The 22948-nt window shown below is 42.5% G+C and overlaps 1 protein-coding gene across 1 annotated transcript in view; it reads left to right on the forward strand.

Moving 5' to 3' along the window:
• Positions 1-985: 985 nt before the first annotated feature.
• Positions 986-22948, forward strand: part of PNP (purine nucleoside phosphorylase) — a 52988-nt gene continuing 31025 nt past the window's right edge. The window contains exon 1 of the mRNA XM_073631937.1: positions 986-1139. Within this exon, the coding sequence (XP_073488038.1) occupies positions 1114-1139 (26 nt within the window). The 5' untranslated portion in view covers positions 986-1113. The remainder of the gene's footprint in view (positions 1140-22948) is intronic.

Consider the following 22948-nt stretch of genomic DNA (forward strand, 5'->3'; position numbering starts at 1 on the left):
ATGACGGTGCTATATAAGTACCTGAAACAAATAAAAAAATGAATAAATGAACCTTTCAGTTATCCATAGGCCAGACAACTTTTTTTTTTTAACTCTTAGTTAACCATATGCCAGACAAAATGTTATTTGCTAATAACCCTTTAGTCTATATGTAAGACAAAATAACATATTGCCTTGAATAGGGATGACTAAAGGGGGTCTGGAATATGGACAACTAAAGGATACATTGAAAAAAAAAATACAAAGTTGCCTGACATATGGGTGATTAAAGTGTTAAAAATAACATTGTTGCCTTGTATATAGATGACTAAAGGGTTTATTTAAAAACAAAACACACATGTTCTCTGCTCTCTTAGTATCAGTCCTCTCCAAGGATCTCTTGCTGAATATAGCATGTGAGGAGTGAGATGGAGATCTGATGTGATGTGATGTTATGTGATCTGATGTCATGTGATTTGATGTGATCTGATGTAATCTGATGTGATGTTATGTGATCTGATGTCATGTGATTTGATGTGATCTGATGTGATGTGATCTGATGTGATCTGATGTCATGTGATCTGATGTAATCTGATGTGATCTGATGTCATGTGATCTGATGTGATCTGATGTCATGTGATCTGATGTAATCTGATGTGATCTGATGTCATGTGATGTGATGTCATGTGATCTAATGTGATATGATGTGATCTTATCTGATGTGATATGATGTGATCTGATGTCATGTGATCTGATGTTATATGATATGATGTGATCTTATCTGATATGATGTGATATGATGTGATGTGATCTTATCTGATGTGATATGATGTGATGTGATATGATGTGATCTGATGTGATATGATGTGATCTTATCTGATGTGATCCGATGTGATGTGGTGACATACACCTATCCTTCCCTGTGTGTGCGATCTGCAGTCACACATCCTCGTACACAGAACCCTCCTTAGTCAGCATCCTCATCACAGGGAACCTCCTCATTGGTCACCCAGAGGCTTGCCTCCAATGACGTCATCTGTGACATATTTCAGGTGGATGCAGAGCAATACGTGACAAGTCCCAGCCACATACCGAAGAGGACTGGTCGATCATCCTTCCCCACACTGATCTACCATGGCACACTGCGGAGAGGAGCACAGGTAATACAAGGAAGCGATGGCTGACACTAGTAACCTGATAGTAGATCCTAGGAAATCAGTAGATAGGAGACATCAAGCCTATTTTCCAGCCCAGGTCATGATGATGATGTGTAACAAGTTGATTAGGATGGAGAAGACTGATATGTCATGGTGGAGGAGAGTGATATGTCATGGTGGAGGAGAGTGATATGTCATGGTGGAGGAGAGTGATATGTCATGGTGGAGGAGAGTGATATGTCATGGTGGAGGAGAGCACACAGAGGCTGCTTTGTCCTCATAGTAGTAGATGGGGGGATGGAGGTTTCCTAGAACCCACCAGGTGCAGTGAGGAGGGAGGAAGGACTCATTCACACAGTCATCAATCACTTTATTATGCCTCTTCACACCTTTGAGTCTGATTTCTTCAAATGTTCCCATCTGATGAAAGCAGGGCAGATCCTGTATAATGCATCAGAAAACCGGTTGTAGGCAGATTTCCAAAACAGCCCAGGGCCATCATTGTGTCATTGTAGAGGAGGAGGTATGGAGGAGTTGTGTGACCCATACCAGACACTGGCTGGATGACTTACATTGCTTACAGAAAGATAGAAGGGATCACCTGATCCCTTCATGGGTTTACACATGGGTGAAAGTCAGATCATAAACGTATAGGGGTTGCTTTACATCTGATGGAAATCAGATCACCTTACATAAGGGAATTATATAGGGGATCCTTAGGGGATCTGATTTCCCCACGGAACTAGAAATAGGTGAAAGGCATACCATGCTTACATAAGGGAAATGTATAGGCATTCCCATGCATCTGATTCTTGCATGGAATGAGAAATGGATGAAAGTCAGATAATGCTTACATTAGGGAATTATATGTGATTTCCTTTATATGTGATTATAAATGGGTGAAAGTCAGATTACTTTACATAATGGAAATAAATAGGAGTTCCTTTATATCTGATTCCTTCATGGGATGAAACATGAGAAAAAGTCAGATCACCTTACATAAGGGAAATATATAGTAGGGGTTCTCCTGTATCCGATTTCTTCATGGGGTTAGATATGGGTGTAAGTCAGATCATGCTTACATTATATAAATATATAAGGGTTCCTTTACATCTGATGAGAACTTAATTAAAATCAAATCACCTTATATAGGGGAATTATACAGGGGATCTGATTTCCCCATGGAATAAGAAATTAGTGAAAGGTATACCATGCTTACATAAGGCAAATGTATAATGCCCCATACACACAATCAGAATTCTGCCAGCAAAAGTCGGATGTGAGCTTTTGGTCAGAAATTCTGACCGTGTGTATGCTCCATCGGACTTTTGCTGGCAGAGTTCCAGCCAGCAAAAGATTGAGAGTATGTTCTCTATTTTTCGGTCGGAAAAAGTTCAGATCGGAAATTCCGATCGTCTGTACAAAGTCCGACGCGCAAAAAATTCCTACACATGCTCGGAAACAATTTGACGCATGCTCGGAAGCATTGAACTTCATTTTCTTGGCTCGTCGTAGTGTTGTACGTCACCGCGTTATTGACGGTCAAAAGTTCAGAGAACTTTTGTGTGACCGTGTATATGCAAGACAAGCTTGAGCGGAATTCCGTCGGAAAAACCATCCAAGTTTTTTCCGACGGAAAATCCGCTCGTGTATACGGGGCATAAGTGTTCTTATGTATCAGATTATTTTATGGAATGAGAAATAGGTGAAAGTCAAATAATGCTTACATCAGGGAATTATATGGGGGTTCCTTTATATATGATTAGGAATGGGTGAAAGTCAGATCACTGGGGTTCTCCTGTATCTGATTTCTTCATGGAGCTAGAAAAGTTGGAAGTCAAATCATTCTTACATAAGGGAATTATATAGGGGTTCCCTTGTATCTGATTAGAGATGGGTGGAAGTCAGATCATGCTTACATAAGGGAATTATATAGGGGTTCCCTTGTATCTGATTAGAGATAGGTGGAAGTCTGATCATTCTTACATAAGGGAATTTTATAGGGGTTCCCTTGTATCTGATTAGAAACAGGTGGAAGTCAGAGCATTCTTAAATTATATAGGGGTTCCCTTGTATCTGATTAGAGATGGGTGGAAGTCAGAGCATTCTTACATAAGGGAATTATATAGGGGTTCCCTTGTATCTGATTAGAGATGGGTGGAAGTCAGAGCATTCTTACATAAGGGAATTATATAGGGGTTCCCTTGTATCTGATTAGAGATGGGTGGAAGTCAGATTATGCTTACATAAGGGAACTATATAGGGGTTCTGTTGTATCTGATTAGAGATAGGTGGAAGTCAGATCATTCTTACATAAGGGAATTATATAGGGGTTCCCTTGTATCTGATTAGAGATAGGTGGAAGTCAGATCATTCTTACATAAGGGAATTGTATAGGGGTGCCCTTGTATCTGATTAGAGATAAGTGGAAGTCAAATCATTCTTACATAAGGGAATTATATAGGGGGTCCCTTGTATATGATTAGAGATAGGTGGAAGTCAGAGCATTCTTACATAAGGGAATTATATAGGGGTTCCCTTGTATCTGATCAGAGACAGGTGCAAGTCAGAGCATTCTTACATAAGGAAATTATACAGGGGTTCCCTTGCATCTGATTAGAGATAGGTGGAAGTCAGAGCATTCTTACATAAGGGAATTATATAGGGGTTCCCTTGTATCTGATTAGAGATAGGTGGAAGTCAGAGCATTCTTACATAAGGGAATTATATAGGGGTTCCCTTGTATCTGATTAGAGATGGGTGGAAGTCATATTATGCTTACATAAGGGAACTATATAGGGGTTCTGTTGTATCTGATTAGAGATAGGTGGAAGTCAGATCATTCTTACATAAGGGAATTATATAGGGGGTCCCTTGTATATGATTAGAGATAGGTGGAAGTCAGAGCATTCTTACATAAGGGAATTATATAGGGGTTCCCTTGTATCTGATCAGAGACAGGTGCAAGTCAGAGCATTCTTACATAAGGAAATTATACAGGGGTTCCCTTGCATCTGATTAGAGATAGGTGGAAGTCAGAGCATTCTTACATAAGGGAATTATATAGGGGTTCCCTTGTATCTGATTAGAGATAGGTGGAAGTCAGAGCATTCTTACATAAGGGAATTATATAGGGGTTCCCCTGTATCTGATTAGCGTTAGATGGAAGTCAGAGCATTCTTACATAAGGGAATTATATAGGAGATCCCTTGCATCTGATTCCTTCATGGGATTAGACAGGGATGAAAGTCAGATCATGCATAGGTAAGAGAATGAGATAGGGGATCCTTTACATCTAATTCTTTCATGGGATGACAAAGGGTATACATCAGATTTGTATGAGTTGAATTGACATTTGTACACATCAGCTGAATAGGCTAGAGCAATCTGGATTCCTGATATGTCTAATATAAAAGGAGCCCCACTTTTCTTCCCTTAGCTGAGCTCTTCTATTGATCTATCATGGTTTTTTGTTCACTGTAGTGTAATTGTGTGCTCTTCAATGACAGGGGTAAAACAACTAGTTGAAAATAATTGGTTAGGCACGGCTGTCTAAGAAGCTGGAGCTAATTAGTGTACAACATTTTTAACACTATAATAAAGTTTGTGTAGACTGTTAAGCCTCGTACACTCGGTACAATTGTTGGCAGGAGATTGTCTGTTGACACACTGTTGTCCTAAAATCTTACTGTTAGTACATTCCTTTTGACAATTGTCTAATTTTCCGCAAACAAATGTTGGATGAAAGGCTAGTACATTTTCGGGGGACAACGGTTTGACGTCAGATTTTCGTATGGTCAGTACACAAATCCGTCACACAAAAGTGGAAAGTACAAACACGCATGCTCGGAATCAATGCTCACCAAACACGAAATTAGCCCAAAAGGGTGAAGGGGCCCAAAGGGTGGCGCTCAAGAGCTGAAATTCCTCGTAGTACGTCACTACATTCGTGTTTGTGGCACGACAATTGTGTACCGTTAGTATGCAAGACAAGTTCCTGGCACACGCCCTTAAGACAAAAATCAGACACTCGGTTGGTCAACAATCGGATCGTGTGTACGAGGCTTAGGGGAAGATGGTTTAACAAATTGAAATACATTTTAGTGTACTTATCAGCTCATTTTGTGACAAATCAACAATACTATTACACAAGTTGTATGTATTGTTGTGCCAGCATGCCAAATCATGTTAAAAGTGATATGGAATACTTATTATTAATAACTGATAGCATGCACCAAAACAGTCCAATTTAGGGCCATTTCACACTGCTGCGCTACGATTTGGCCGTTTTTGTGTAGGTTACCTGCGTTTTCCCATAGACTTTCTATGATGTCTGGCATTTTTGGTGCATTTTCTGAAAGCACACCAAAGATGCAGCTTGCAGGACTTTTGGTGCGCTTTCACAAAACGTGCCAAAAATGTGGGACATAGTAGAAAGTCTATGAGAATCCGTGGGTAACCTGCGCGAAAACCTCCCGTAAACCTGCGCTGCAGCCAAACTACAGAGCAGCAGTGTGAAACGGCCCTAATAACTTGTAAAATATCCACCATTAGCACAGTGATGTAAATACTGTAGTGAGGAAGGGAGCACTGTAGAAGGAGAGAAGTTGATGGGTGTGGATGGACAGCCGCCACTACGATGCAACAAATTATTGAATTATCTACGGACTCTCCCTCCTCATTGGCTGAGACAGCAGCAAGTGCTATTGGCTGTTGCTCCTGTCAATAACAGCTAGTGAGCCAATGAGGGGAGAGAGCGGGCGGGGTCGAGACACAGCTCTGTGTGTGTGAATGGACACCAGAGCCGCAGCTTGCGAACAAGCCTGCTTGAGTGCCCCCATTGCAAGCTGCTTGCTCTGGGGGGCACTTGGCAGGAGGGAGGGGCCAAGAGCGCTGGCGGGGACCTGAGAAAAAGAGGATCAGGGCTGCTCTGTGCAAAACCATTACACAGAGCAGGTAAGTATAAAATGATTGTTATTTTTAAAAAAAAGAAAAAAGAAAGCTTTTAACATCCTTTAAGTGTGCATATAGAAATTGCCACATTTTTCTCCATGTGGCAATCTTTATTAATCCCCCACTTGTATGTTTACAGTCTTGTAAAATCTGGTATCAGACTTGGCAGTTGTCCAGAATTGTTAAAAATGCACAGTACCATGCGATTTGGTGCAGCACGTTTTTAAAAAAAAGTAGTGCATGCACTACTTTTTTCTGCATTCCAGTGCGATTTCAGCCAACTCAAATAAATGGGCTGCAAAATCCTACAGCATAGGGCCGGTTCACACCGGGATTGTAAAAGAAAGCATGCCACGTTTGCTGTATGATTCCTACCTGTTCCCGTGTGGTGCGATTTTGCAGCCTATTCATTTGAATGGGCTGAAATCGCACCAGAATGTGAAAAAAGTAGTGCATGCACTACTTTTAACAAACGCACCGCACTAAATCGCATGGTGCATTTGGTGCAAACATACTATATTTGCAAACTGCATTGGGCTGCCGTTAACATTGCATTGGCAGCCACAGCAAAGGCAATGCGTTTGAGTATGATGCGGGAAATGCGTACAGGACACGCCTTTCCCACACTGCGTTCTGATGTGAGATGGCCCTAATGGCTGACTGATATCATTATCTATTGGCAGACTTTATGGATTAGAATCCAAATAGCAGATTTGTGACATTCCTAATAATACCACTACTGTTCTGCCTAATGAAGACAACAGCTGTATGTGAGCAGATTTAATTCAAGTTAAATCTTATAGAAGTAAATCATAATTTAAAGAAGTTCTAGATAAATTTCCCAATGATATTACTGAAATCCTATTAAGAAACTGAGCTACTGACGTATTTTCTGGAAGATCTTGTAATCTGCATGCACATAAATGACGAAAAAGATGTGGACACATTACTTTTTTCAATTTCACAAAGTCATGTGACCATAGAATTTCAGTATATTTGTTGCAGCAGTTGTGTGCAAATATCTGCAATCTCACATCTAGAGGGTTAAGTAATCCAGTATATTTGCATCAAAATATGCAAATTAAGCAATTGCCAGCCATTAGCTTCTCTTTATTTTCTTATCAGCTTCTCTTTTTTGTGCTAGCTGGACTCTACTGTTAAAAGAGAAGTGTGAAATGTAAAAAAAATAAATAAATAATAATACTCACTTAGGAGGATGCAGTATCAATCCAATGCAGCATCTGTCACTAGCTGTCTCTACACCAAGAACTGAGCAATCAAAGACTGCTGATTGCTCAGTTCTCGGGTCCGCTCTGAGCACAGAGCAATGATTGTCAGTCACTGGCTCTCTTTTCTGCACCTCCAGCGCTTACTGGAGTGCTGGGCTGTGGAGGGAGTTGGAGCAGCTGGCTCAGTCTCCCAGCGGCACACTGAGGCAATAATGGCAGATCCCGACATTATTGTCGGGATACCTGTAGAGCCTGGACTGGCTTTGTGACATCAGATGACAGCGGACTTAAGCCCTCTGTCAGCTGAATCTGAGTCACAGAAATACAGAACTAAGTGCACTCCTGTGACCCACAGAAGAAGTAGTGCTAAAGATCTTTGGCCCTGCTTCTCCTTTAACCACTTCAGCCCCGGACCATTTGGCTGGCAAATGACCAGAGCACTTTTTGTGATTCGGCACTGCATCGCTTTAACTGACAATTGCGCGGTCATGCAACGTGGCTCCCAAACAAAATTGACGTCCTTTTTTCCCCACAAATAGAGTTTTCTTTTTTTTTACTTTTTACACTATCAACAAAAAAGGAGCGACAATTTAGAAAAAAAACGCATTATTTTTTTTACTTTTTGTTAGGATAAATATCCCCAAAAAATATATATAAAAAAAAATTTTTTTCCCCTCAGTTTAGGCCGATATGTATTCTACATATTTTTGGTAAAAAAAAAAAAAATCACAATTTGCACAAAAGTTATAGCGTCTACAAAATAGGGGATAGTTTTATGGCATTTTTATTAATATTTTTTTTTTTTATAGTAATGGCGGCGATTTTTATTTGTGACTGTGACATTATGGCGGACAGATCGTACACTTTTGGCGCTATTTTGGGACCATTCACATTTATACAGTGATCAGTGCGATTAAAAATGCATTGATTACTGTGTAAATGTGACCGGCAGTGAAGGGGTTAACCAGGAGGGGGCGCTGCAGTTGTTAAGTTTGTCCTAGGGAGTGATTCTAACTGTGGGGGGGAGGGGCTATGTGTGACACGAAAATGATCACCGCTCCCGATTACAGGGAAAAATTATACAAAAAAAATGATTAGTTAAACCCACAAGTGCTTTTTTTTTTTATCCCTAATATTCCTTTATGTTGGCTTTTGAAATGTACAAATGCAGCAATTTAGAAAAGGTTTAGCACTGGGAAACACTTTTTTAAAGATAAATATTACATTTTATATACAACTATATAGATCATACCAAAATGAGGGACAAATGAGGAGGAAAGAGGGACAGAGGGACATTGCTCCAAATCAGGGACAGTCCCTCCAAATCAGGGATAGGGATTGGTAGCTATGTAAAGCACCACATGAAGGTAAATGTCAATGGTTGCTTTTAGTTGCTGCATCATACTGCCCCTTGTGCTGCTTTATAATGTGTAAACTAAACTAAAACTAAAAAGGATTTGCACACCTGTGGAAAGTGAGAGTGAAAAAAAAGTCCTAAATTGTGGGTTTGACCAAAAAAGGAATAGAGGGGGATCTTCCAATGGGTGACATCAGTTCTGGTGATCCTGGTGGCTATCAGGGATTCCCTCACTTTAGAGTGTTTTCCTCTCACTTCCTGTTTGGCTATGAGACAGGAAGTGAAGGGAAATCTCCCCAATGGGACACAAATGACAGAAAAAAACTGACAGGGGTTATAACCCTCACTTACTCTATCCATTATGAAAACAAAGCCTTCTAAGGATTCAATATCTGTTTGGGTGGTGTACTTATTTTGTAGGCAATACACAAGTGAAACATTTGAAAATACACTGCTTTGTCCTTCTGAAACTTTAGATTGGCCTTGGGATGAGGGTATGTTTTGATGAACACAGACTTAGTTTGTCTGAACTGTGTGAAAAGCTAGACATATACAAATGCCAGTGGAAATGCTTGATCAGGGTAGATTTACTACTGAGTAGACTTCAGCCGATCAAAGACAACAGGCTAGGAGGCTGGACTGGTAGTGTATAGTTGTTTAAAACAATCTTTATGTTTGGATTGCTCATGCCTGCATGTAAAGGCATTTAGAAAAAAGAGGGAGAAATCCTATATACTGTGTACCACTGATCTAACCATGAGTTAAAGATAATAAAAAAAACACCCTAGCAGTAGCTAGCCACTTAAGGGCCAAGCCTTTTCTGGCACATTGTGTTTACAATTAAAAGTCAGGATTTGTTGCTTACTTAGCAACCCCAAACATTATATATATATATATTTTGGCAGAGACCCTAGAGAATAAAATGGCAATCATTGCAAACATCCCTTGTAATAGAAATACGAGATGACAGGTCCTCTTTATGGAGAGATCTGGGGTCTATAAGACCCCATATCTATCCTTTACCTTTGAAAGCAAAAGATCACAAAAAAACAAAATTGATCTTTTGCTTTAACCGCTTCCCAACCCCTGCACGACAATGTACGGCGGCAGAATGGTGCAAATGGGCGTACCCGTACGTCCCTCCATCAACGCAGGCTAGCGGGCGAATGCACGACGTGCGTGCTCCCGCAGCGCGCCACGGGAGCGTGCCCACGGACTGGATGTCCGCCGGTTGTCCGCGATCCTGGCACGGAGAGGCAGAACGGGGAGATGCCTATGTAAAAAAGGCATTTCCCTGTTCTGCCTAGTGACATGACAGGGATCTACTGCTCCCAGTGATCTCTGTCATGTTCTAGTGAGCCCACCCCCCTTACAGTTAGAACACACTGAGGGAACACACTTAAACCCTTGACCGCCCCCTATTGTTTAACCCCTTCCCTGCCAGTGACATTTACACAGTAATCAGTGGCTATTTTTAGCTCTGATCGCTGTATAAATGTCAATGATCCCAAAATAGTGTCAAAAGTGTCTGATCTGTCTGCCACAATGTCGCTGTCACGATAAAAATAGCAGATCAATGCCATTACTAATTAAAAAAAAAAAAATAATAAAAATGCCATAAATCTATCCCCTATTTTGTAGACGCTATAACTTTTTTTACCAAAAATATGTAGAAGAATACATATCAGCCTAAACTGAGGAAGAAATTATTTTTTTTTTATATATTTTTGGGGCATATTTATTATAGCAAAAAGTAAAAAATATTGTTCTTTTTTCAAAATTGTCGGTCTTTTTTTGTTTATAGAGCAAAAAATAAAAACTGCAGAGGTGATCAAATACCACCAAAAGAAAGCTCTATTTGTGGGAAAAAAGGATGTCAATTTTGTTTGGGTGCAACGTCGCATGACCGCGCACTTGTCAGTTAAAGCGACGCAGTGCTCTGGTCTTTAAGGGGGTAAATTCTTCCGGGGCTGAAGTGGTTAAAAAAAAATAGTTTACTTCCGCTGTAGACCAGAAGTGATGTCATGACATCGCTCTGGTCCTCCTAGATCATAGATATGATCTGGTCTTTGCTCACCTCTATGGGCAGCCGTGCAAAGTCGGATCATTTCTTGGACTCGTTGGTGAAAACAGTAAGCGCAAGAAACACTGGCAAGTGGCCGTAACTTCAGCCGTAACCCCTGTAAACCACTTACAAGCTGCAATGTATATTTACGTATTGCGGTTGACAAGTGGTTAAACTATAAGGTCAAAAGATTTATAGACAAAACTATGGACATTAAAATGATGTTGGCCCCCCCCCTATCTTTTGCTTGCTGTGGGGGCACTCGACAGGAGGGAGGGGCCTGGAGCACCGAAAAGGGACCTGAAAAGAGGAGGATCCAGGCTGCTCTGTGCAAATCCACTGCAATCACTTTAAACTAAAAGTGCATTCGTGAGGTCAGGTATTGATGTTTTATGAGAAGACCTGGCTTGCAATTTGTGTTCTAATGAATCCCAAAGGTATTCAGTAAGGGTAAGGTGGAGGCTCTGTGCAAGCCATTCAAGTTCCTCTACACCAAACACATCCAACCATCATGTCTTTATAACTGGATTGTGCACAAGGGCACAATCATACAGGAACATAAAGGGGCCTCCCCCAAACTGTTACCACAAGTCAGAATCGCACATCTGTCTAAAATATGCCTTTGCATGCTGTAGAATTTACTGTACCCGTCACTGAAAACATATAAACTCCATAAACTGAACAGTTGTCCACATGGTTTGGCAATATACTGTAGGTAGGAGTGATGGTCAGGTGTTGACAACGTTTTGCCATATATAGTAGTTCCTCTAAGAAGAGATAAACATGCAGTTCATTGTTATCATTAGTATTAGTATACAGGATTTATTTAGCGCCAGCAGTTTGCGCAGCACTTTACAACATAAGGGCAGGAAGTACAATTACAATACAATTTAATACAGTAGGAATCAGATATATAACAGTCATGTACTGATAAATATGAAACTGGGCAACAGTATTCACTAATTTTTTTAAAATAAATTTTGTGGGTACCTTTAGTTATAGTATGGTGTATTGGTGGAACACTGACCAAACTCCAAGAACAACCACGCTACCATATATGACAGGTCAGTATTGGATATATGGATGTAGCACAGTAGAAATGCTATAAACATGTACAGATATAAGATTCTCTGTCAATGGGGTATGGCAGGGGGTGTGTCCTATGCCTATATACTTACTTATATAAAAAGTTGGGAGGTATGTTTTTAGGGGAAAATAAAAATGATCAGGTAAGGCTTTCCAACATACATGATTGCTCGGCCTCCCCTCCATACCCCACACATTAGTGCTCCCCCGTGCCACACACAATTGCTCCCACCCCCACAATCCTCACCTGTGAGCCTGTGCTGGTGCTCCATAGACATTAAATTGTTTGCCAATCTGGATAAAAATGGCAGAATCAAGAAGCAGATAGACATGAAACTGAAAATGTTTTTTCTAATACCTAGTGGTTTGCATTTGCAATTGTTGAAAAATGTAACACTATAGGGTTGATTTACTGATAAGCTGTTTACTTTGCAAGGGGGTTCTCCCTTAGGTTAATAAATGTGCTGCAAAATTATCTTTGCAAAGAGTACACAATCATGTGCAAGGGGAAAAAAGGGATCAGCGGATATTTACGTAATTCACTAAGCTAATGGGAAATCCCTTGCATGGGGATCGGTCTATTTACCCTTGGTAAGCCAAGCCCTGTATCTGTTATCTGTACTAAGCCTTTATATACCTACAGTATATATAGATCTATATATTGGATCCAGGCTTAGAATTAGATTCAGCCAAGAGAAAGCATGCTTTTAGAATCTATCTGGAGGAAAAGGATTGCTTTTTACAATGCTGTAATTTGCAATCATATTTGCCATGCATTCACAAAGTGCTTAAACATCACATTTACATGCCTCTAGGGAAAAAAAAACTGTTACAACTCAGTGGAATAGGCCATGCTTCTTTTATAAAAATACAACGTATAGCAAAAGCAATAATCAGAAAAGTTCACAATTTAGGATCCAAATTGAAATTCAGAAGAGAAAACAGAAAAATCCTTGTAGACAAACTTTAATTTAATCATATTCTTCAGGTTTGGGAAAGGGAACACTATAATGCCCTGTACACACGATCGGACTTTCCGACGGAAAATGTGCGATCTGAGCTTGTTGACGGAAATTCCGACCATGTGTAGGCTCCATCGGAATTTTTCCATCGGAATTTCCGACACACAAAGTTTGAGAGCTGAATCTAAAATTTTCCAAAAACAAAATCTGTTGTCGGAAATTCCGATCGTGTGTACACAATTCCGACGCATTCCACTCTTGCTCGGAATCAAGCAGAAGAGCCGCACTGGCCGTTGAACTTCATTTTTCTTGGCTTGTCATACGTGTTGTACGTCACAGCGTTCTTGATGTTTGGAATTTCCACCCAACTTTGCGTGACCGATTGTATGCAAGAAAAGTTTGAGCCAACATCCGTCGGAAAAAATCAGATGGATTTTGCTGTCAGAATGTCCGATCGTGTGTACAGGGCATAACACAGGGGCAACCCCCGGCACAGGTGCCACAAGCGGCACTCAAAGCCTCTTTTGCCGGCACTCGGCTCCCTCCCCATCAACAGAGCAGCGCAGGGAAGTGTCAGTGAGAAACTAAGAGTGTTTTCACACTACCGACGCCTGGGCGTCGGCGGTAAAGCGGTGCTGTTTTTAGCACCGCTTTACCGTCGTTTTAGTGACGCTATTTGGGCACTAGTGGGGCGGTTTTAACCCCCGCTAGCAGCCGAAAAAGGGTTAAAACTGCCCACAAAACGCCGCTGCAGCGGCGGTTTGCCGGCGGTACGGCGGCGCTGCCCATTGATTTCAATGGGCAGGTGTGCTATAGGAGCGGTGTATTCACCACTCCTATAGCGCTGCAAAGAAGCTGCTTGCAGGACTTTTTGTGATGCCCTACTAGCTCAGTGCCCCAGTTTGCAGCTGAGGTTTTTTTCAGGTGCTTTACAGGCCCTATTTTTAGCGCTAAAGCCCCTGAAAAACGCCTCCAGTGTGAAAGGGGTCTACTGCATTCCAATTTCAGAATTCCCCACACCACACCTGTACTGGGGGGGGGGGCTGTTTCCAGGAGGAGAAGGACTGTCATTGGCCACTGCTAAAGCCAATCACAGTCCTGCTAGCCCCACCTACCATCTGGAGGAAGATGACTCGCTGTGACTTCACTGTGGTTGAGAAAACCCCAATCAGGTGACGGTTTGTGGAATTACTGTTGAGCTTCTGGGAACTTTGTTGAAATTATTCCTGAACCTTTGCGTCACTTACTACTGAACCCCTGAACTCTGTGTCCCTTTAAGCCACAGCCAGTATGAAAATGAAAACCACACCCAAATTTTCCTATGGCACAGAGCGCCACACTTTTTCTCAGCTGCGGGGGCTCAACTTATGATCCTGCACACAGGCCCACTGCTTTCAGAAAATGCCCCTGACCTGAGTTCATCATTGCGCATCCATTCCAGATGCTTGTATGCGACACCACGTGACATCACACACATCACATACATCACATACAAGCAAGTGGGCTGGATGCGAGAGGTAGACAGCAGGATGAGTGTGCCAGGACAGGTAGATGTGTCTCATCTCTGCTTCCTTTCACCACTCTGCATATCACACATATCATAGATGAGAAGATGGTACAGCAGTGGAGCAGATGAGCAGAATGGTACAGCGGTGGGGAAAATGAACAGGAGGGGTTCAGAGGTGGAACAGAAGAGCAGGAGGGCACAGCGTTGGGGCAGATGTGCAGAGGGGTACAGTGGTGGAAGAGATGGGGGTTCAGCAGTGGGACAGAAGAGCAGGGGAGTACAGTGATGGGGCAGATGAGAAGGGGGTACAGTGTTGGGGCGGAAAAGCAGGGGGGTAGAGCAGTGGGGCAGATATGAAAGGAGGTGTATTGGTGGGACAGATGAGCAGGGGGTTACAGTGGTGGGGCAGGAGAGCAGGGGGAACAGAGGTGGGGCAGAAGAGCAGGGTGGTACAGAGGTGAGACAGGTGTGCAGGAGGTACATTGGTGGGGCAGATGAGAAAGCGGGTTACAGTGGTGGGGCAGATGAGCAGATGGGTTCAGTGTTAGGACAGATGAGAAGGTGATCCGGTAACGAGACAGAAGAGCATGGGGATACGGCGGTGGAGAAGATGTGCAGGGAGGTACAGTGATGGGACAGATGAGAAAAGGGGTACATTGATGGGGCAGATGAGCAGGGGGGTTACAGTGGTGGGACAGAAGAGCAGGGGGGTACAGTGGTGGGGCAGATGTGCAGGAGGTACAGTGGTGGGACAGATGAGCAGGGGGAGGTTCAGTGTTGGGCCAGATGAGAAGGGGGTTACAGTGGTGGGAAAGATGAGCAGGGGGGTTGAGTGTTGGGGCAGAGGAGAAAGTAGGTACATTGGTGGGACAGATGAGCAGGCGGTTACAGCGGTGGGGCAGAGGAGCAGGTGGTACAGAGGTGGGGCAGATGTGCAGGGGGTGCAGAGAAGAAAGGAGGTACATCGGTGGAACACATGAATAGGGGGTTACAGGGGTGGGGCAGAAGAGCAGGGGGAACAGAGGTGGTACAGATGTGCAGGAGATACAGTGGTGGGGCAGATGAGAAAGGGGGTTACAGTGGTGGGGTAGATGAGCAGATAAGTTCAGTGTTAAGACAGATGAGAAGATGGTGGGGCAGATGTACAGGGGGTTACAGAGGTGTGGCAGATGTGCAGGGTCGTACAGTGGTGGGGCAGATGTGCAGGGGGTTACAGTGGTGGGGCAGATGAGCAGGGGGGTACAGAGGTGGGGCAGATGGGCAGGGTAGTACAGTGGTGGGGCAGATGAGAAAGTGGGTACATTGGTGGGGAAAATGAGCTGGGTGGTACAGTGGTGGGGCAGATGTACATGGGGTTGCAGTGGTAGGGCAGATGAGCAGGGTGGTACAGTGGTGGGGCAGATGAGCGGGGGGTACAGTGGTGGGGCAGATGAGCAGGGGGTTACAGTGGTGGGACAGATGAGCAGGGGGGTACAGTGGTGGGGCAGATGAGCGGGGGGTACAGTGGTGGGGCAGATGAGCGGGGGGTACAGTGGTGGGGCAGATGAGCGGGGGGTACAGTGGTGGGGCAGATGAGCGGGGGGTACAGTGGTGGGGCAGATGAGCAGGGGGGTACAGTGGTGGGGCAGATGAGCGGGGGGTACAGTGGTGGGGCAGATGAGCAGGGGAGTACAGTGGTGGGGCAGATGAGCGGAGGGTACAGTGATCTGAGGTGTGAAGGTGCATGAATTGGGGCTGATCTGAGGCGTGAGAGTGCAGGATGTTAATTTCTTACTACTAAAGTAGTTTACAGCATACTTTATAAAAAATCCTTTTGGTAATTGACAGTGTGAAGTTGACATTTTTTTGTTATAAAATCGGCACGCTCAATTTCTTTGAAAACATTTTTCGGCACACTGTGCTCAAAAGGTTGCCTACCTCTGCTCTAACAGAAAGGGTACTAAAGAAAATGCCAACCAGGAAGATTCCCAGCACAGAAACTGTACTGTTGACTTGTATACAGGAGACAGAGGGATCATTTGTTTAGAGAAGTAATAGATTTCATGGCTTTGCGTTACCAAGAGGGTGTGTACTTGTGATTTTTAAACTACCGCGTCCTGATTGGCTTTCCACGGTGGGTGTGAGAAATAGCCTGCTCTGATAGGTGGAGGGCATCCCTCCTTCTTCCAGCATTAAAGATTGAAAAGTTGTGCTTTTTGTGCTGCTGTCACTTAACACTTTAATGAAACCTGTACACACCCAGCATGTTTTTTCCATTACAGCTCATACCACCTTCTACCTAGGCCATGAACTTTGCTTTAAGCACTGTGGTCTGATAGCAAACGCCTATGGCCTTCGCCGTTAGAAAACATAAACAACTGCAAAGGTGATTATAGTTCATGCTGCATAATATATTCGTTTTTGTCAAGGATAATGTGCGTACTAAGTGCAGAAACAATAATGAGACAAGCGAGAGTAACAATATGGCTGCAGATTTGTTTTTGTATCATCAGCAATCTGAATGTAACAAAAGCAAGGCAGGAAAAAATATAAACAATTTGTTCTGTTAATAACCTTGTAGTTGTTGATACAAAGTAAATATGGTTGTGATGATCAAACTTTATTTAGCATAAGCATAAATACTTTTGTTGTGAATTTAATATGGTGGCAAATAGGTTGTTAAAAAACAAACAAACAACTAATGGCCCTTTCACAGTGATGCATTTTTGCTGCCCTTTTACCCTGATGAACAATTCAATAAAATATTTTCCTTTAAATCCTATGGAACTCTTCACACCAGTGTTCTGGGTGTGGGGCATTTTTAAAAGTCATGTATGCTGCATCTTTGGTGTCCTGTTTAACCACTTCAATACTGGGCACTTTCACCCCCTTCCTGCCCAGGCCACATTTCAGCTTTCAGTGCTGTCATTCTTTGAATGACAATTGTGCGGTCATGCAACACTGAACCCAAATGAAATTTTTAGCACTTTTTAGTGCCCATAGACATGGGCGTCCACAGAACTTTTTTCGGGGGGGGGGTCATCATTTTAAGGTCACCCATGCAATATAAAAAGATGTACATTCTCTAGGCTATATTTATATGGACATGGTATGCCTGGCCTGAGTAATTTCCAATAGATAGTGAGGCTGAATTATCTCTTATATAACACATATATCTTTCCAGTGGAAAGATACTGTATGTGTTATATAAGAGATAATTCAGCTTCACTTTGTATTGGAAGTTACTCAGGCCAGGCGTACCCCCAGTCCATGTCCGTATACATATAGCCTAGAGAATGTACATCTTTTCATACTGCAGTGTATTGCAATACATCTGTTGTGGCCATATTTTGATCTTGATGAAAACAGCCTATACAAAGTGAAGAAGATGAATTATCTCTTAAAATACATAGACATATCTTTCCAGTAATAGCTGTCCAACTGTCCAGCAATATATAAATCAAAATGCTCATCCTAACTGCTGTTACCTGTGGTTCTTCTTCTGTTGCTTGCAACTGTATATGCCACTCACTTCAGGTTAGTATTTCCTGTGATGTGATGATGAGTAGGCACTGGCAGCGTATCACTCAGCGGCTCGGACACTGACTGCACTGAGTGGGTGGCGCCGGCCGGATCTACAGAACACATACACAGGCAGGCAGCCAATCACTGAAGAGGAGCGGCGGAATGGCCGAGCTGCCGAGCGGCCAAGCCATCTCATCCGATGAACGGGCCGGTGGGTGAGGGAGGGACATCAGATGTGTCAGGGCAAAGAGCAGCCGTCTGACTCAGAAAAAGTCAGCGGCGGCCACGGCAGACACTGCAGCTGGCAACTGCAACATCTTTTTGACGATTCCCCCCCCTTGCCCCTACCTGCGGACACCCATGCCAATAGAGCTTTCTTTTGGGTGTATTTAATCACTGCTGGGTTTTAATTTTTTGCTAGCTAAATGAAAAAAGACAATTTGGGGGAAAGAATGCATTTTTCTTCACTTCTGTTATAAATTTTGCAAATAAATCATTGCTCTTCATAATTTTATGCCAAAATATATTCTGTTACATTTTTTTGGTGAAAATAACCAAAATCAGTATTTATTATTTAGTCTGTAGGAAAGTTATAGAATCCACAAACTATCGTCTATACAGTATATCTGAAAATCGTTCAGTCCTGAAGTACTGATCTCATTTCTTGAGGCCCGAACATTCCAGAACAGTACAAATACCACCAAATGATCTCTTTTGAAATCAATGGAACACACTGTGGTTGACTTTGTTGTGCACTTTTTTGAGTAACATCTCCATGCTTCGCAGGTGCATGCTGGGAGTCAGGCAACCAGAAAATGCAGCAAAAACACATATGTGTTTTTAGCCCATTTTTTCAGCAGAGTAGTGTTAAAGGGCCATTAAGTGGAAAAGAAAGTAAGTACTAACTACAAGCATGTTATTAGATGAGACGGGGAATACTGACATTAAAACAAGGGTACAAAAATGTGCCTGAATGCTTGAAGCAGCCAATACAGTTGTTGTTCCAAACCAGGAGACATCTGCATTCCAGACCCCATTGTAAATGTTGGTCTCTCCCATCTCCATTCTTTAGTTCTTCTGAACTAGATACATACATTGAAATTCAGAAAAAAAAAACCTTATAATAAATCTGCTGATCCTGTAAAAATTTACTGCAAATAAATTTGTACTAAATAGTATACATGTGGTAAACCAAATAACAAAAAAGAACTATATAAAGGACCCAAAATAACTATATAAGGGACCAAGTAAGGAACAATGCCACCCTTTGCCTTTACTCTACAAATCCTGAGCTGTATGTAGCGAGATTTTGTATTGTTATTCAAGAAGAAAAAGGCTTCTAGTCTTGCTTTTCATTTAGTATTTCTGTTATTTTGTCCTTCCCTTGTAGAATAAGGACCCTTTTGTATGAAAGTTGTTCAGTCACTTTATTTAAGAGATACATAAAGGGTATGTTGTGTGAGAGCATATTTTGAATTATCATTTTAGCATTTGAAAGTTATTTTGGTGTGACTTTAAATGGTGTACTTATTGTATCATAATAACATTGCATTCATTATGCAGATCTGTAGATATCTTTTTTAAAAGCTCAGCTGATTTTACTGATTTTCCCTCAGCCACTTAAGCCTTCCCCCTAGGGTAGGAGACATATTTTTATTTTTGACAGATTCTTTAAAGTGGTAGTAAACCGCTGAAAAAAACAAAACAAAACAAAAAACCTGCAAGACAATAGCATAATGTGCTAGTATGCATCTTATACTAGCACATTATGAAATACTTACCTTAGAACAAAGCCCCCGCAGCGGCGCCCGGTCACCGCTGAGGGGGCTGACATGTTCCCCGGCGTTTCTTCCGGGTTCGCGGGCGCTGTGAGTGGCCGGAGATGCGATGATGTCACTCGTCCCGGCAAGGAGTTCTGAAGATTCTGTGTTCCGTCAAAATAGCCAGTTCATGGAGATCTCCTCCAATCACTTCAGTTTCGGTTGCTATAAACCATCAGTAATTGGAGATTTCGACGAGTTGCTGTTTTGACACAACAGCGGCTAACGAGGAAAAAGTTGTCGCCGCCTTGAAGGTGGCCATTTTGTCAGGTACTATCGGAGCAGACTAACAATATCCGCTCATAATACCGTGTACCGGAATGTAGCCGGTGTGGTGTCAAAAAGCAAGTCGTCGAAATCTCCAATTACTGATTGTTTACAGTAACTGGAAGTGGCGTGATTGGAGATCTCGATGAATTGGCTATTGTGACAGAACACCAGCACAATACGCTGGACCTTCAGAGCGCATTCGCTGCTGATGTCAGCGGCTGGATGCAGGTTGAATATCTCCTTAACCCCTAAACCGTGCAGGTTAGGAGATATTAATTTTACCTACAGGTAAGCCGTATTATAGAAAAATAAGAAAGCGGGGTATACAACCACTTTACTCTATTGATCATGGACAGATTACCATAATCGTCTGGGAATTAATGTGAGCAGCTCCTACACCCATCCCTTTGCATTAGTTGTAAATGGTAGTAGCAAGTATACACTGCTAAGTTAACTAAGGTTCCAACAAATGTATGGGCACTTTTGCAAACTCTCCCAAACATGCATCCACATACTGTAGGTGTACTATAAAGAGCAGGACATAATCCAGCTATATATTTCCTGAGCATTGGTCACATGTTCTCATCTGAAGAGGAGGTAAAGTGTTGACCTGTTAGCCCTGCCAGATGATCAATCTGTCAAATTCCCATGAAAGAGACCACATGACCCATACCTCACTACTGATCATATGCTTGGCATCAGAGGGAGGAAGCATTAAAGGAATTCCAGAACAAATGTAATTATTTTCAATCTTTTTTTTAAAACATTTTTAACATCATTTAGAGAGAAAATTGTATGAAACAAACTTATATGGATAGTAAAGGTCTGATTATGAAATGGATGGTGCCCTGAATTGTGCTTTAAGAGAATAAATGAACAGTCCAGTCAACATTGATATTTCCAGTTTAAATACATGTTAGAAGCATACAATACCCACTATCTTCTCTTGTTTCTTGGGTGGATGTCTGTATTAAGCTGTTAAACAAACACTTTTAGTTTTTTTATGTATATTACATTACTGTTGCAAGAAGAGCAGTGAGTTACCAAGGACAGGAAATAAGATTTGGGTATTTCAACAGAGAGATCTCACCAAAGGAGCTCAGATGAAAGCTATGGGAAGGCAGGGGGTGATTTAAAGCAGAATTCATTGCATCTGTGACTCCCAGAGCTCCTGACATTATGTGATTATATACATATGTGAGCTAGTACCATTACCATGATTTTAGGGGGAGGGAAAAGTTTTGCGGTTGGAATTATAGACATGGCATTTAACTGAGCTCCTAGGGCTATGATTTTGCCTAGAGTTCCTTTTAAAGAGGAGCCTTACCTTATATTGTAATATATGATTTAATGGAACCCTGTCATCACTCTTTACTCTTCTTCTCTTTGGAAGATATAGGTGCCACTAAACATGGAGGGTACTGGACACACACAGAGCATGCATCATGAAGTACGATCAGTGTTAGTCTATTGAAAATAGACACCAACCTCTACTTCAGAGAGTAACTATCCATGCAATGGATGTTTGGTTTTATCAGAGCTCATACTTACCTGCAACCCCACTCTAGGGAGCTATTACCCAGTCCTCTGCAGCCTTTCTTCCAAACTGTACATGTCCTACAGACCAAGCATGCAATTATCATTTAAAGCAATTATGTACTTTCTCCACTGAGGGCAAAGCAACAGGATTCATGATGGATTGAAGAGGTGATAGACTATGTAGAGGTAAGCCAATGAGAAGGGAGTTGCAGTAGTTGAGGCGAGAGATGACCAGCAAGTGAATTAAGAGCTTTGTTGTGTCATTGGTTAGAAAGGGGCGTATTTTGGAGATGTTGCAGAGGTTGAGGCGGCAGGATTTGGACAGTGATTGGACGTGGTGCTTAAAGGAGAGTTCAGAGTCCAGGACTACACCTAGGACCTTGGCATGTGAGGATGGTCTTATAGTTGTGCCATCGATTTTGACAGAGAGATCAGGGGAAGGGGCATATGGGGGAGGAAAAATTATAAGTTTGGTTTTGGATAGATTGAGTTTGACGAAGTGGTGTAACATCCAGACTTATATATCTGATAGTAAATTAGTGATACGTGAGGAGACAGAGGAAGTGAGCTGAGGGGTAGCGAAATAGATTTGGGTGTCGTCAGCGTAGAGGAGGTGGTATTGGAAGCTGACCCAAGGAGGAGGTATAGATTGAAAATAGGAGAGGTCCAAGAACAGAACCTTCGGGGACCCCAACTGAGAAAAGAAGAGGAGAAAAGGAGGTAGAGTTGTAGGAAACGCTAAAGGTGCGGTTGGATAAGTAGGAAGAGAACCAGCGAAGAGTACAGTCACAGAGACCAAAGGCATGGAGTTTTTTGAGGAGGAGGGAGTGGTCAACCGTATCAAAGGCAGCAGAGAGGTCCAGGAGTAGGAGTACAGAGTAGTGTCGATTGGTTTTGGCCGTTAGTAGATCGTTTGTTAGTTTTAGGAGAGCAGTTTCTGTGGCATGTTGAGGTACCAAATTCAGACTGGAGGGGAACAAGAAGGCTATTATCAGCGAGGTGGACGCTTGTAGACCAGATGTTCGAGGAGTTTGGATAAGAAGCGGAGCAAGGAGATGGGGCGTAGGTTGTTAAGATTGGATAGGTCCAGTGAGGGCTTTTTAAGAATGGGTCTGACAAGTGCATGTTTTAGAGAGTTGGGAAAGATGCCAGAAGAGAGGGAGAGATTGAAGATGTGGGTTAAAGAGTGTAGCATAGAGCCAGAGGGTGAACGCAGCATTTGTGAGGGAACAGGATCCAGAGGGCAGGTGGTAAGGTGGACATTAGCAAGTAGTTTAGCAACCTCGCCTATAGTGATGGGGTTGAAAGAGGGAAGTAATGATTGTGCCTGTGGGCATGAAGTATAAAGCAGGAGGGTATCGGAACAGTAGAGATCTCACGAATTATCAGTCTTCTGTTTGAAGTGATTGGCGATCTCCTGGGCAGTGAGTGAGTTAGCGGGTGGAGGACGAAGTAGAGAGTTGGAGGCAGAGAAGAGTTGACGGGGACGTAGTGGGTGTAGTGTAGTACCTGAAAGGTGC

Source organism: Aquarana catesbeiana, linkage group LG01 (assembly GCF_042186555.1).
Source record: "Aquarana catesbeiana isolate 2022-GZ linkage group LG01, ASM4218655v1, whole genome shotgun sequence".
In the NCBI taxonomy this organism is placed as follows: Eukaryota; Metazoa; Chordata; class Amphibia; order Anura; family Ranidae; genus Aquarana; species Aquarana catesbeiana.